Consider the following 16,538-nt stretch of genomic DNA (forward strand, 5'->3'; position numbering starts at 1 on the left):
GACCTCACCAGTAGCTTTATCTGTTGTCCTCTCCCTTCAGGAATTCACCAGAAATTCTAAACAGATTGTAGATCTCCCAAAACATCATTTTTTTTTCATATTTTCTTGCCTTGAAATGCTATCACCTGTAATGTTTTCCCTATCACTCTTTCCACATGACACTGTCACGTCCCCTTCCTTGACTCTGCCTTCTGGATAGATGGCCACTTTCTTTTCTGGGCTACTTCTGGACCAGGTATTCTGAACTATCTATTATTATGCCACTTTGTGAAAATCAAAGAAGCAATATAGCTTAGTAGTTAGGAAAAAGCAACCAAATCCCAGCTCTGACACTTACCAGTGTGAACTTAGGCAAGTTATTTAATCTCTCCTTGGCTTAATTTCTACAAAACTTAGCTATAAAATGGGACTGATAATAGTATCTGCCTCATAAAATTGTTGTCCAGTTAATGTATATAAAATGCTTTAAACAAAAAAGTACTGGGCTTATAGTAAGGATTATATAAGAATTTGATGATTGCCAACTGTGAGCATCTCGATTTGAGGGAACTATGTCTTGTTCATCTCCATGTTCCCAGGGCCCAGCACCAGTGTCTTACACACAGGGTATGTGGAACAAATGTTTGTTTACCGAGGAATGACTGAATCTATGGCTTTTCCTTTCCCTTGGTGTAAGACCCAGTAAATCCCTGAGTCATGCTAATTTTCCTTTCCAATGTCCTCCGTGTTTAATTTTTTTCTATGGTAACTATCACAGCTCCTTCATTTATTCAGCAAAAAGTTATTAGTCAACAGTGTGCAAGGCACCCTAATTGCTAGAGATAACTGCTGTAAACAAGACAGATTCCTTCTGCTTATGGACATTGCATTCTAGCAGAGGACACAGACATGAAATAACAGCATATTAATTACCTGATCAAGAGTGATATATATAATAGGAGTCTTGGGGAGGTCAGAAAATTTCTCTTAGATAAAAAATTTGACTAATATAAAAAAAAACTAGAAGTAAATAGCTAGAATAAGGTGGTAAAAGCTGTGGTGGAGAGTGACCCAGGCAAAGGGAATGGCATGTGTAAAGCTCTGAGGTAGGAAGAAATTTGACATGTAGATTTTTAGTTCCCTGTGTCTGGATTATTGCTACAACTGCTACCCGATTTCTGTAAAGAATGATCCTCCCCACTGCTCTCATATTAAACTTTCCATCATGTAGATTCCCTGCTCAAGAACCTTCCATGATTCTCCATTGCCTACTGAATGACATACTAATTCCTGAGTTGTTTTTCATGTCCCAATATAATATGGGTTTCAGTGATTATCCGATTTTATCTTCCACAAATCATCTACCATATACTCACCATAGCTATCATGAACTACTTGATATTCTCCACACATTCTTTATGTTTTCCTACCTTTCCACCTTCGTTCAGGTTGTTATTGCTACCAAAATGCCTTTCTTCTCTGTTCCTATCCATGCTTGTTTCACACAAAAAAAATCCATTTGCTATATATGTGATGTGCTTTGATATTTTCTATTCTAGTCTATTACATTCTAGTTCAGTTTTTAAGACAAACAAGCAAGATGTAAGCCACATAAGTGATTTCGTAACTCATGAATGGATCTTGACCCAGGGTTGAAAACATTGTCCTAAATAGCTTTAAAGATTTTTTCATGATCTATGATTTTGAAGAGGGTTGGCTTTACTAGAGTCAAAATTTTCTTCTTGCAGTAGAATCCTCTAACCAGCTACATCTGGATTATTAGTCATCTGTATTCTCTGAAGACAGGACAGTGAAATTCAGCCTGAACACATGATCAATGGGGAAGCTAATCATACAGATCCAAAGCACCCTGAGGATGCTTAGTAATACATCTTGATTTGTAGGTGATATCACAATTTGCTATTTCAATCCTGCCAATGATCTGAACTGAAGTTGCTAATTGTATTGAACTGTTCCGGATCACATCTTGGGCAAAGATGAACATGGGAGAGCATTTGTTCCAGCTGAGACTGAGAAAAAAAAAATCCTCTTTTAGCAAATAAATCCATAGCAACTAGATGCAACTGTAGCTCATGTTATGACCCATCATCTCTTTCTCTAAGACAGAGAACCTGGGCATCGGCCGCCCCCTTCTTTAAATAACCTACCACCAATCCTCTTGACTTTACATCCTACAAGTGTCTCCGATCTGTTGACCTCTCTCCAACTTTCCTGCCTTGCCTGGAGCTCAAGCCTCCTAAATGTTTATTTTGCAATCTTTCTTAGTGTTTCACACAGTGAAAGATCTATTGTGCCATCCTCCTGCTAAGAACCATTCAGTAATCCGCTGTTTGTTCCCTTAGGAGAGGGTCCAGTGGATAGTACATAAAATTGCTTGCAAAGCCCTTCCTGATCCATTCTCAGTAAGCTTTCCTGTCTCATTCTTACTCCCTTCTATCTTCTTTTCCTCCTCCTTGTCTTCTCTTCCGCCATTCATCTTCTACCCTCTGATCATTAAAAACAAAAAGCTTTGTTCCTCAAACACTTCATGTTTGTTTTCTTTGGTTTGGTTTTCTGGTCTAGAGCATTCCCTTCTCTATTAGACAGCTCTTATCCTTCCTTCAAAACACATCTTGGATATTTCATTCCTTGAGCCTTCTAAGTCAAAGCCATGAGACTCTCCCCTGTCCTCCCTTAATTCCCTATAGTTCACCATTACACCATATCCAAATTATCCATTCACTTCACTTCAACAGTGTGAAAGCAGGACTTTTTCAGCACAATATTTCTATTGCCTATCACGTAATAGGAGGACCCTGCAGTGTCCAGCTAAGCTGATGACTTGGAGATAAATCTGCCTAAACCTGGGATGAAGTATCTGTGAACTATTTTGACAGCAGATGTAAGTCATGATCTCCAAAGAACTTACCAGTTACTATTAATATTTTTTTTTACTTAGTATGTTTAAATCTCCATTTGTTTTATGTATCTCATTTCATAAATTCAGGAGTGGGTGAAAAAAAGAGGTGCTAATTTTGGTTCCCTGAAATTCCAATATTTCAGGTAATCTCTCTTAGACACTAAATTTTACTTCTTACCAGGCCCACCCTGGCCAATGTATAGATCCTCAGATTAATGGAGCTTTCACAACAGTTTTATTCAATTATTCTCAATCATCCACTTTTCATTGATTAAACAACTACTAAGTGCTAGATACTGGAAATACTAGATGGTTAAGATGTCATCCCTCCCCTCAAGACCTAGTCTATCCTGAGCTCCAAGGAGGGAAGGAACCAAACAGTAAGCTATTATGAAATAGAAGTTCTTACATAAACTTTAAAAGCCAGAGAGTTCCACAGAAGCATAAAAATGTTAAGAAACGAGAGTTTGCTTTCTGTACAAAAAAAGAAAACACCAAGTAAGTTTTATGAATGATAAATATTCTGAGAGAGAAACACACAGCAAGCTGCAGATACCATACAGAGAAGTTTTTGTGTTTTTTTTTTTTGCTAATGGAACCATGAAGATTCTCATTGCATCCGCTCACATTTAGTCAGTGCTATTTCAGTTAATTCTAATGGATTCTTTTCTCTTTAAGTTTTATTTATGTTTGATTGACACACAATGATTGTGCAAATTTATGGAGTAAAATGTGAATGTTTCCCTTTATAACTGAAAAGCAAGTAGCCTAGCAAAGTCTACAAATTTCTTCAAAGACATAAAAGCAAAATATAGCCAAGGTGATGCAGCAGGTGTTGCAGGTTGTTGCAGGTGTTGCAGGTGTTGATGGGTGGTCAACACTTACAGGTTGTGCTGATTATTAAACTTTGAATGTTAATGTGGAGGCTGCTAATGCTAACACTAGAAAGTTAGAAATGTATTCTGAAGGATTTTTGACTTAAGCAAAATTAGAAATGAGCAAAACCTTTCTGGTCAGAATGATTCTACAATTTTCACAAGCCAAAAATTATTCAAAACGCGTCTCTGAGGCTTTTGCGTAAGTATTTAGGACCTCTTTGAATTTCTTGCTATTCCTTTAACATATTTGCTTTATAATACGTTATCCCTTTGCAGTTCTTTCTAGTTGGAATAGCTCCCTGCCCCTCAGGTGCCCAGTAAACTTAATTGTCACTTCTGTGAAACCTTACAAGATCAGTGGGAATCCCTTAGGCTGAATTAATAACTTCCCACTCCTAGTGGCCATACCACTCAATGACTTTCCTTTTAAATTGTCCTTACTCCGTTGTAGTATTCTTTGTAGAAGTGTCTCTGTTCCCTAACAGACTGTGTAAGCTACTTAATAATTCCATAATTCCTTAGCTACAGGACCCAACGGTGCCTTATATAAATTTCCATATAGGCAGGTTTAATGGGTGAATCATTCTACTTTTTTCTTTGCCTCTTCTGTGTCACCATAGTACTAAGTCTCTGTTCTCTTTCATGGTCTTTTCTTCTCCAGTTTGAAAAACTTTATGATGTACAATAAGGTCTCACATAACATTATTGGTAGGTTTTTGAAAACTGCAACTTTAAGTGAAATGATGACTATTGAAGTCAATTTTACCATAGGCTAACTAATATAAAAAGAGATAAATTCTTAGGGTGTATTTCTGCTCACAAAAATGTCACCAAACTTCTAACTAAAAAACAAAACCCTTCTAATCTTAAACCGTGAGATAAATGTAAGCTATACATTCATTTAAGAAAGATTAATACAAACTGTATTAATACAAACAAGTAAGATAATTATTTACCCTATTATTTCAGTTCATGGTCACAGGTGGCCAAAATCCTTCCTGACAGCTCAGGTAGCCAAGCAGAAACCCATCCTGGACAGAACAATGTGCAAACTCCACACAGACAGTAGCCCCGATGGGGAATCACATTTTTTTCTCATCAATGTTATAATGAAATGAAGTTGAATAAAATGAAATTGAATAAAATATTATTTGAGTGCCTGTTGTACATTATTAAAAAGTTCTAATCTGACAATTAGAATATATATTATTTTTAATTAGTTACAAATTTATCTTAGAAAAAAGTAGGAGTTCTAGTTGTAAGAGCCATTTTTGTCAGTTTGGGACAATCACTTTACTTGTCTTGACTTCAGTTTCCTCATCCAAATAATGAGGACATTACCAAATGATCTGCAAATCCAGCGCCCACTCCCCCCAACCCACTCTAATACTACGGTCCCATACTCTTTCTGAATTCATGAAAAACGCATAGTCTAGGTCACATAATAGTACACTTAATTAACAGTTTTATTATCTTGTCTCATTACTTCTTTCTTTGCTGTTCCTCAAAAACACATAACCAAATAGTAAGTTCTATGATGTCTGAAGAACTCGGAAAGTCAAACCGATACAGATTCAAGTCCTGATTCTGCCATACGAAACATCTTTCTTGTCAACTTCCTCAACATGGATAAGGCTCAGTTTCTCATGTGTAAAATGGGAATAATAATAGTAGTACTTTTTAAATAGAGTCATAGCTAGCCTCCTTCTGCATTTCTTACGAGTTCCTGCAATTGGCAGTCGTGTAAGAATGCAAGGTCTTAATAACACAGATACGTTCACTGATGAATTAATCACTAGCCTGTGTTTTTGCCCATTATGTCAAAGCATTTTTATCTGTTTCTTGCTGATTGCCAGATACTGTAAATACCTAATAATACAATAAAATTACAGTGCCAACTACATATAGTGCCAACTAAAATTGTAAATCTTGCAATATATGCAAATCTTCATGAAGTTGATAAACACAGAGCTAAATAATTGTAAGGCACACAGGTGAAGCCATTGACAAATTGAAAAAAAGAAAACTAATGAGAATATGACAGACTAGGCACCATAAAGACACTGAATGGAAAATGCTGATTAAATAGATACATGACTCTAACGTTTTTCACAAAACTAAAATCATGTGGCAAATCTTTAAAAAGGATAGTTTTGTATTGTTATGCAAATGCTCAAAATTAATTATTTAATTCATTCTTTGCTCTTTCTAAGGAATAATTTATGGAAGTAATGAGCAAAAGGATGAAATTCAGCATGAGAATAGGAGCATCTCACAGTGGGCACTGCAGAGAAAGCGGGGGACAGTGAGAAGCAGCAAAGGCAGCCCACTCCTCATTCTCAATTCTGACACAGCCCAACTCTGGTGCTTACACTTAGCAGCAAAATGAGAAAGCAGTGGAGAAAAACACAAGGCGGATCATTGAACTCTGTGTGTCTGATACCTAACACCTTATTGAAGTTTCAACCTAAGCAAGTCTATTCAAATATTAAAAAACTAATAATGTCTAAACTTCCATAAAACCTTAGTGAACACTAATTATTTCTATAGCATTTTGAAATAAATAAAAGTAATTTTACTGCTTTTTGTTCAACGAATAACTCTGTGAGGTAGTTGAAACAGATATTACCTCTATTTTACTACTGAAAAACCAAATGTTGGTAGGAGCTTACTCAGGTACTCAGAGAAAGAACACAGGTCCTGGACCCCAGGGCATATTGATAAAAATGTTTTATGTCATTTTCATCTGACCAGTAATGTAGTTCAAATTCTCATTATAATCTTTTTAGGGTATATTTTGTTGGTCCCAATTTTCTGAAAGATAAGAAATCTGAGGATTGAAGAGATTCAATAAACTGGCCCAGAGTCAGTGGTAAATATCAGTTTCCTAATTCCATGATCCCTGCTTTCTCCAGGACACTCTCCCCTTTCACTATGTCAGGTTGTTTGCTAAAACTCAGAATCAAATGTCTTTATTAATAATAGGAAAACTATACCAACAGAAACGAGGTTTTCAGAGAATAATAGAAATTTAGAAAGTTTGTCTTAGAAAAAGTGACTGCAGTTCATACCTCAATTATAATTACTGGTACATTTAGGAACTAAAGTTTAAAAGTGATGCATTTGTTTCAACGTTGTTTCCTTTTTCTGTGTACTTTCCTTAGGTGATACTAAAGAGCAATGAAATAAGCAAAAGCTATGTTGTACCAAAAACAAAAAAAAAGAATCTGTGTTTTGTATTAATCCCTGAGCTCAGTAGATCATTGCCTCTATCATCCCATTTTACCAATTGAGATGTGAACTATAAAGAGATTAAGTGAACTTTCTAGGGTCACAGAGTTCCAAATTGGCTGAGCAAATATATCAGTGGTTCTTGACACATTCACTGTATTTTATGACTATCTTTTCTCTAAGCATATTGTAGTAAAAATATAAAATTTTGTTTAGTAAAGCAACGAAGAGAATACATAAGCAGAAATTATTCCCAGTAAACTGGCCTGAATTTATGTGTTGTGAGTGATGAGTATGTTTCTACTACTATTGCAACTGTAGTCATGAATTATTTGTGAACAAGGGCCAAGAATACACAGTTTAGGTTATATTAAAATTGCAGTTAAGAAAATATTTTCCTTTGGGAGGCTGAGGTGGGTGGATCACAAGTTCGGGAAATCGAGACCATCCTGGCTAACACAGTGAAACCCCATCTCTACTAAAAATACAAAAAATTAGCCGGGCGTGGTGGCGGGCGCCTGTAGTCCCAGCTACCCGGCAGGCTGAGGCAGGAGAATGGCGTGAACCTGGGAGGCGGAGCTTGCAGTGAGCCGAGATCACGCCACTGCACTCCAGCCTGGGCGACAGAGTGAGACTCTGTCTCTAAATAAATAAATAAGAGTGAAATCCAAACACAAGAAATCCATGCTAATCCACATCAAAATAAAAAGAAAATTAAGAACAAAAAAATCTTGAAAGCACCAAGAAATACATGACACCTGAACTATCAGGGGAAAAAAAATTTGAATGACAGTGGATTTCTCATCAGAAATCATAAAGATCAGAAGGAAATGGTACAACAAACTTCAAGTCCTGAAAGAAAAGAACTGTCAAACCCAAATTTTGTATGTGGCAACATTTTCCTTCAGAAATGAAAAGAAAATAAATGCATTTTCAGATTAATGAAAATTAAGAGAATTTGTCACAAGCCACATACATTAAAACAATGGCTAAAGAAACCCCTTAGAGAAGGAATCTTAAAACATCAAGAACAACAAATATAAGTAACTACAAAAGACGTTCCTTCTCCTCTTGTGTGTTCTACATTTAGTTTAGTAGTCAAAGCTAAAAGTACAATATTTTCCAATATGAATCTAAATGTATGTAGCGAAAACATTTAAGACAACTATATTATAAATGGGTTGGGAAGATAGGTACAGAGACTTAAAAGAAGGCAAGTTTTCTACATTTGACATAAATTGGTAAAATATTAACACCAACAAAACTTTGTGGTGGTGGAAGAATTCTGTATCTTGCTTCTAGCGGTTGTTACAGGAATGCATACATATGAAAAAATGACATAGAACTATACACCACATTGTACCAATGTCAATTTCCCAGTTTTGACATTGTACTATTGTTAATACAAGATGTAACCATTGGGAGAAAGTGAGTGAAGGGTACCCAAGAACTGCCCATTTTGCAAATTATGAATCCACAACTATTTCAAAATAAAAAGTAAAAAATGTAAGCTTTTAAAAAATTCTTATTAAGTCACATTCTGAAACACCTTCTAACCTTAAAAAAATGGAAAAAAACCCATAATAAAGAGTTGGTATAAAATTACAGAGCAAATTTCTTCAGTAATTGATTGTTTTGCTTTAGTTAGGTTTTTGATCATCATTTGTGACCTACTTGAATTGGGGAAATGCAATTCTGTTTTGATGCTGATGTTACTATCAATGTCTGCATTTTTTTTTTTTTTGAGATGAAGTTTCGCTTTTGCTGCCCAGGCTGGAGTGCAATGGTGCAATATCGACTCACTGCAACTTCCACCTCAGCGGCTCAAATGATTCTCTTGCCTCAGCCTCCCAAGTAGCTGGGATTACAGGCCCCTGCCACCACACCGAGCTAATTTTTTGTAGCTTTTTTATGTCTTCAATAATCACATTGTATAAAAGCTAATGAGTTATCTTGGCTAGGTCATAAAGATAACTGACAACTTTGTTAACAGTTCCTAAATAAAAATATTATTTATAATCTTCAGCTATCAGAGTATAGTGATAGACACCTTGGAAGTCTACAAGCATTTTTTTCTTTCTCTTTCAGAGAAGTGAAAAAACTTCTCTTTCAGAGAAGTGAAAAAACTAGCATAAGAGTCTCTGGATCTCTTAGTGGCACAACTAGATAGTGGCATCAAGCTATGAAACATCCAGGCCATATTACCAAACTTTTTTATCTACCGTGAAAATCCTTCTTCTCCTTTTAATCTGTAGCAAACATTTTTTTGGAAACTCTAAAAGCCCATATCGCTCCTCTCAGAACTGACCCCACTTCCCCAGTACAACTCTATTTGGATTACATAATCTCCACTGGTCTCACAGGACTAGTTAATATGATTGTCTCTCCAGATAATTGAGAATTATGACCCATAGATTCAAACTGGGTAAACTTAAGGTTCTATGTTGCCAGTTGGCTACTGCTATTACTTTTGGATTTTATCAATGATGAGATATTCTAAGCACACAGAAAACACCCATTTGCTCCCTTCCCTGAATGAACAGATATTAATACTCTGTCATAATTCTTTCAAATTTCTTTTTCCCTAAAAATTAAAAAAATTTTGATATAGACACAAAATTAAAGTAGTACTAGATATACCAATCACCAAGATAAAACAATTATCGATATTTTGTCGCATTCACAGAATTTATTTATTTATTTATTTTTAAAATTATGGTAGAAAACACATTTTAACATAACATGTTTAACATAAAAATTAGCATCTTGACCATTTCTAAGTGTATAGTTCAATAGTGTTAACAATAGTCACATTGTTGTGCAATAGATCTCTAAAAGTTTTTCATTTTGCAAAACTGAAACTCTATACCCATTGAAAAACAACTCTCTATTTCCCCTTCCTCACGGCCCCTGACATCCACAATTCTGCTTTCTATGAGTTGGACCAATTTAGATGCCTTATACAGGTGGAATCATACAGTGTTGGTCTCTTTGCGACTGGGCTTATTTTACTTACTATAATGTCTTCAGGGTTCATCAATGTTATAGCACATGACAGAATTTCCTTCTCTTTTTAAGCTAAGTAATATTCCACTGTATGTATATACTCCATTCTCTGTATCCATTTATATGTCAGTGGACATTTGGGTTGCTTTTACCTCTTGGTATTGTGAATAATGCTGTAATGAACATGGATATGAAAATACGTCATCAAGAGTCTGTCTTCAATTCTACTGGATATGTATCCAGAGTGGGATTTCTGGATCATATGGTAATTGCATTTTTAGCTTCCTGAGGAAACTCTGTACTGTTTTTCGTACTGGCTGCATTGTCAATTCCCATTGACAGTGCACAAGAATTGCAATTTCTCCACATTTCAATACCACTTGCTATTTTCTGTTTTTATGACAGTGGCCATGTGTATTAGTCCATTCTCACACTGCTATAAAGAACTACCTGAGACTGGTAATTGAAGAAAAGAGGTTTGACTCACAGTTCCCTAGGCTGTACAGAAGCATGTTTTGGAGGCCTCAGGAAATTTACAATTATGGCAGAATGCAAAGGGGAAGCAAGCACATTTTACCATGGTGCAGCAGGATAGAGACAGAGAGAATGGGGAAGTGTGCCACACAACTTTAAACCATCAGATCTCATGAGAACACACTAACAGCAAGGGGAAAATCTGCCCCCATGAGCCAATCATCTCCCACCAGGCCCCTCCTCTGACATGTGGGGATTACAATTTGACATGAGATTTGGGTGGGGACCCAGAGCCAAACCATATCACCATCTTAATGGGTGATATCTCATTATAGTTCTGATTTGCGTTTCTCTAATGGTTAGTGACATTGAATACCTTGTCACTTGTTAGCCATTTGTAAGTCTTTGGAGAAATACCACTTTGAGGATTTTACCCATTTTTTTAACTAGGCTATTTGCTTGTTGTTAAATCATAGGCATTCTTTATATATTCTGAATCTAACTCCTTATCAGATATATGATTTGGAAATATTTTCTCCCATCTCTTAGGTTACTTTTTCACTCTACTGATTGCTTCCTTTCATGTGCAAAAGGCTTTAAGTTTGATGTACTCTCATTTGTCTATTTTTGCTTTTGTTGCCTGTGGTTTTGGTGTCATATCCAAGAAAACATTGCCAAATCCACTGTTATAAAATTTTTCTCCTGTGTTCTTCTTATAGTTTTATATTTTAAGGTCTTATGCCTAGGTCTTTAATTCATTTTGAGTTTATTTTTGCATATTGTGTAAAGTAAGGATCCGACTTCATTCTTTTACATGTGGATATCCAGTTTTCTCAACACCATTTATCGACAGGACTACCCTTTAAGCCCATTGTATGGTCTTGACACTCTTGTCAAAGATTGATTGAGTGCGTGCACAAGGGTTTATCTGGGACCTCTATTCTATTCTATTGATCCATATGTCTGTCCTTATGTCAGTACCACACTGTTTAGATTACTGTAACTTGGGCTCACTTAAACTATTTAAAACACGTTTTTTCTTTTTCTTATTTGAAGTATTTTTCAGCAAATATCAGATGGTATTATTTTACCCCTTCGTAATTCAGTATAACTCTAAAAATGATGGCCCACTACAAAACCACAATATTATTATCATTCATAATGTTTCTTTGGCATAATCTCATACCTGGTCTTAATCAAATGTATGGATTTTCTCAAAAATGTGTTTTCTGGCTTATTTGAATTAAAGTCTAAACAAGGTCCACATTTTAATGTTTGTTTTTTAGGTCACTCGTAATTTAGAATAGTTCTTTCTCTGCTCCCTTTTCCTCCAGCCATTCACTTACAGAAATTAGTTTAGTTGTTCTATAGAATGCCTCCCATGCTGGATTTCTCTAATTCTTTACTATGTCTTTTAACACTAAATGGAAATTAGCTAGTGGCTTAACTCTGTGGTCATTTAACTATAAATTGAAATTAGCCGAGAACCATGATGTTTTTATGTCTGCAAGCAGTTTTTTAATCTTATCTGCAAATTGAAGATTCTGAGGACTTTTCCCAGTTTCACTGGGGATTCTCACACGTCTTCCCATGTTTCCACCCAAGGAATATAGGATCTTCTTCTTTTAGTAGATGTTTGTAGAAAAATTTTTTACACCCCGAGTTTGTGGCATACGTAGGTTGTCCCTATTCATTTTTCACTATTACTGTCACACCACTTCGTTCTTGTTCTTGTTCTTGTTATACTGCTGTAAGTGATTTACCACTCCTGTTCATAATCTGAAATTTATGAGAATTTATTGCCTTTGATTTTTATTTAAGATATTAACGGTGCATTTATTATTAGCTATCCTAATTGATTTGTTTGTTTTCCAGGAGGAATTTTGGGGAAATTAAAACCTGCCTTTCTGCCAGGATCACATCACTGGAAGCTCCATGACTCTCTTTTTGTAAAAGAAAAAAAAATCACAGAAACACCCACCTCCCAACCTATTCTCTTTTACTTCTTCCCCCAAGTCCACCCCCAAATATAACTGTTATCCAGAAGCTGTTATGTCCTGTTTCCATACATGTTTTTGTACTTTTACTATATCTACATACATCAATTAAACTTATGTCCTATTGTTTTGTGAATTTATATTTGCGTATACATTTTCATATGTAAAATTTGCATTTTTTTATTGAAAATTATGTTTCTTGAGATTTATCCACATTGAAACATGGAGCTCTAAATCGTTAATTTTAACTGCTATAGAGTATTCCATAATTTGAATAAGGCATAATTTGTTTGTACAATCTCCCGCCAAGGGAAAATTATTTCCACACTCATCATGACAAGGAGCACTGCAAAAATAAAAATAAAAATTACATTCATACATGTTTGCCTGCACCCATCTGCCTGATTTTCTCTAAAATAAATATCTAGGAGTGAAAGTGCCAGGTCAAAGAGCATGTGCATCTTCTTATGCCCACATATATGAGAGTTTTCCCCAAGTATATCTACATCAACATCTATGATGTTTTAATTTTCTACATCCTTCTCTGTATTCATTTGTTTTCATGCTGCTATGAAGAAATACCCAAAACTGGGTAGTTTATAAAGACAAGAAGATTAATTGGCTCACAGTTCTGCATGGCTGGGAAGGTTTCATAAAACTTACAATCATGGTGGAAGGGGAAGGAAACACGTCCTTCTGCACATGGTGGCAGGAGAGAGAAATGCCAAGCAAAAGGAGGAAAAGCCCCTTATAAAACCATCAGATCTTGTGAGAATGAACTCACCATCATGAGAAGATCATGAGTGTAACTGCCCCCATGATTAAATTACCTCCCACCAAGTCCTCCTATGATAAATAGGAATTATGGGAACTAAAATTAAAGGTGAGATTTGGGTGGGGACACAGAGCCAAACCATATCATTGTCAATGTGAAATAGTACTTTATTGTTACTCTATTATATATTTTATTGAATGAAATGTGAGGTTGAGAACTTTTACAAGCCCTATTAATCATTTTGTCTTCTTTTTCTGTGTATGGTCTGTTTATAACATTGATAATCTCTTGGGTTTTGTGTCAATTTCTTAATGATTTGTAAGGGTTTAAAAATATATTCTAGATAATGATTCTTCTTGATATTTATTAAATACAATGTGTTCTCATAAAATCATCTATGAACTCTTCCTCCCATCCCCCTCTCCATTCCCTTTCCTCTGCCTTCGTCTCTATCTCTACATCTACCTCTACCTCTAGCTCTATTTCTAGTTATAGCTCTAGCTCTATCCCTATCCCTATCCCTAACCCTATCTCTACCTCTAGCTCCACCTCTACCTCTACCTCTATGTCTAGCTCTATCCCTACCTCCACCTCTAGTACTGATACCAGCTCTAGCTCTACTTCTGTCTCTACCTCTACTTCATCTCTATCTCTAGCTCTACCTCTAGTTCTACCTCTAGCTCTAGCTATACTTATATCTCCACCTCATCTCTATCTCTAGCTCTAGTTCTAGCTCTACCTCTACATCTAGCTCTAGCTCTACCTATCTCTATCTCTATCTCGATCTCTATATCTATCTCAATCTCTATCTCTATTTCCATAACGCTTTCTCTCCCTACAGTTCAGATTTTGTTCTTGGAAACAGCCTGGGAAACAGGCAGTTTACTATACTTTCCATTTTCCCAAATCTCCATCTCTAACCACACCTCACCCCTGCTACCACCACACAGATTTCTTCATGGAACATCCCTTGTTTGTGAAGCATTGACACTTATGCAAAAAGGTATTAAAAGTAAGTGTCTGGCGGGGCACGGTGGCTCACGCCTGTAATTCCAAGCACTTTGGGATATGGATCACAAGGTCAGGAGATCAAGACCATGCTGGCTAACACCGTGAAACCCTCTCTCTACTAAAAATACAAAAAATTAGCCAGGCGCGGTGGCAAGCACCTATAGTCCCAGCTACTCGGGAGGCTGAGGCAGGAGAATCGCTTGAACCCGGGAGGCGGAGGTTGCAGTGAGCCATGATCGCACCACTGCACTCCAGCCTGGATGACAGAGCAAGAGTCCAACTCAAAAAAAAAAAAAATAGTAAAGGTTTCCTGCCTTTATGGACAACCTGTTTGTCAAATATGATCACATTCCATAAATTAGTTTTAACTTCAACTGGGGTTTCCCTCCTTTCAGCATGCATATTATCTCTTCCCTTCCTCTGGACCTTTCCTATCCATGTCTTTACTAGGATTATTACATGTCTGGTGAGTGCTGTAAACAAAATGTTATGTGTGCAATTAATGCTAATTTGGATGATAGGAAACAGAAATATTAATTCTAATTACTTTTCAAACATAGCTCATGCATTAATAAGAGAATCTGATGTCACTGCAAGACGATTTGGTTGAGATGATAATGCTAATTTATTGAAATGGGTGGGTGTCATAATCAGTTTGAAAAAAAAGAGAAACATTTCTAAGACATACCAGATCATATTAATACATCACCGCCACACACAAAATTGGTGTTAACATACAAATTCCTCTGGACGTTTAAGAAGCAATGCCTCCTTAAATATTGAGATCTAGTGAATGCACTTTTCAAATTGTAATATATAGGTCAGAGGGTTTTTTGTTTGTTTTGTTTTCCTATCTTTCGATTTGGCTTTTCTCTTCACATAGACTAGAGAAATAAAGGCACATGCAAATGCATAGATTTATTTATTTAGATTTCAATTGAAATTTTTCGTTATGTTTATTATTTTTAAACACAGGCATCTGCTTGGCTTCATGTGCAAAGCCCTGAATTTCATTCTCTTCTTACTGAAGTTCTTGAAATGAAAGTAATACTTTAATATTTGATAATAATAGCCCAAGAAGGATGGTAACATCCAATTGTAAGTATTACATATCGAAGAATAAATTTTTTACAGGAAAATGCATTATATTAAGAATCATAGAAGTTTTTACTCATAATAACAAATATGGAAGAAAAAATAGCTTGCAATAAACATACCCAGTCCATATTTGTATCCAACATATATTTTTTCTCTAAAGCAGAATTACAATATAAAAACAAAATTTAGATTCCAAATGGTATGTCATATTAGAGAGAAAAAATAGTGCAAATGAACAGTTTAAAACTGTCCAAAAATATGAGTAATTTTATTTGAAAAATGACAAGCATTCTTCAGAGTTCTGGGCCACCCAATTATTTCAATAAGACAAATTGTCTTGGAGAATGGCTCATAAACTCTGAGCCATTCATTAGTTTATTTTTGTATCATCAGGGAGTTAGCTTGGGAAACTGGCAAAATCCTATCTGGCTTGAAAAGTAAATGCCCTTGGATTAGGGTTCTGTGCAACAAAAAATGCAAAAGACTAATAATTTTACTTAAAAATTTTATGATTATTAATTTTCATTCTGTCAGCCTACATCACAATTAAAAGAAATAAATCATTTTGGTGGTTTGTGCCTGATTTTTCCCAAGTTTCTTTGTTTGTTTGCTTGTTTTAATATTAAGTATATTTCTATTAGCTGGCAACAGCTGTTATTTGGGTGCCTTAGCTGACTGCTCCCAGAATACCCATAGCTTCAGTGTGTACTCTTTACTACAAATTCTTAATGTCTGGATTACTAAATAATTAAAACCATTCTTGCACATGTCCAATATAAGAGGGAGTAGATAAACTTCTTGCTTCATACCTTTTTCTACAAGCTTTTATTTTCAGGTAAAATTGATTCTTATTTGCTTTTAATTTACCAGCCACAACCTTAATATCATTTAACTAGCTAGTTAATAAAGCCTTGTAATTAAAGCTTCGTATTAAATCTTTGTATACACAATGATTTATCTGGGACTTAAATTTTGAATTCTTTCCTCCTTAAATTAATAAAATTTCGAGTTTCTGTTTTAATCTTCAAATATTTCAATTATTTGTTTTTTAAACAAACAAAGCCTGAACCAAAGGAATGATTGAAATTCATAAATGCCACTTTTTCTCTTACATGATCATACTATTAAAACTATAAAGTTTATACATCAAAATAAGAAGATAACTAAAG

General features: G+C 35.5%; 1 protein-coding gene across 3 annotated transcripts in view; it reads left to right on the plus strand.

Moving 5' to 3' along the window:
• Positions 1-16,334, plus strand: part of PTGER3 (prostaglandin E receptor 3) — a 211,343-nt gene extending 195,009 nt beyond the window's left edge. For 2 of the 3 annotated variants that reach the window (XM_054667303.2, XM_003308145.6), the window contains one exon: positions 12,364-16,334. In XM_054667303.2, coding sequence (XP_054523278.1) covers positions 12,364-12,384 — 21 coding nt within the window. In that variant the 3' untranslated portion in view covers positions 12,385-16,334. The remainder of the gene's footprint in view (positions 1-12,363) is intronic. The other variant, XM_063800395.1, reaches the window with a different exon arrangement.
• Positions 16,335-16,538: the final 204 nt, after the last annotated feature.

Source organism: Pan troglodytes, chromosome 1 (assembly GCF_028858775.2).
Source record: "Pan troglodytes isolate AG18354 chromosome 1, NHGRI_mPanTro3-v2.0_pri, whole genome shotgun sequence".
Classification (NCBI taxonomy): Eukaryota; Metazoa; Chordata; class Mammalia; order Primates; family Hominidae; genus Pan; species Pan troglodytes.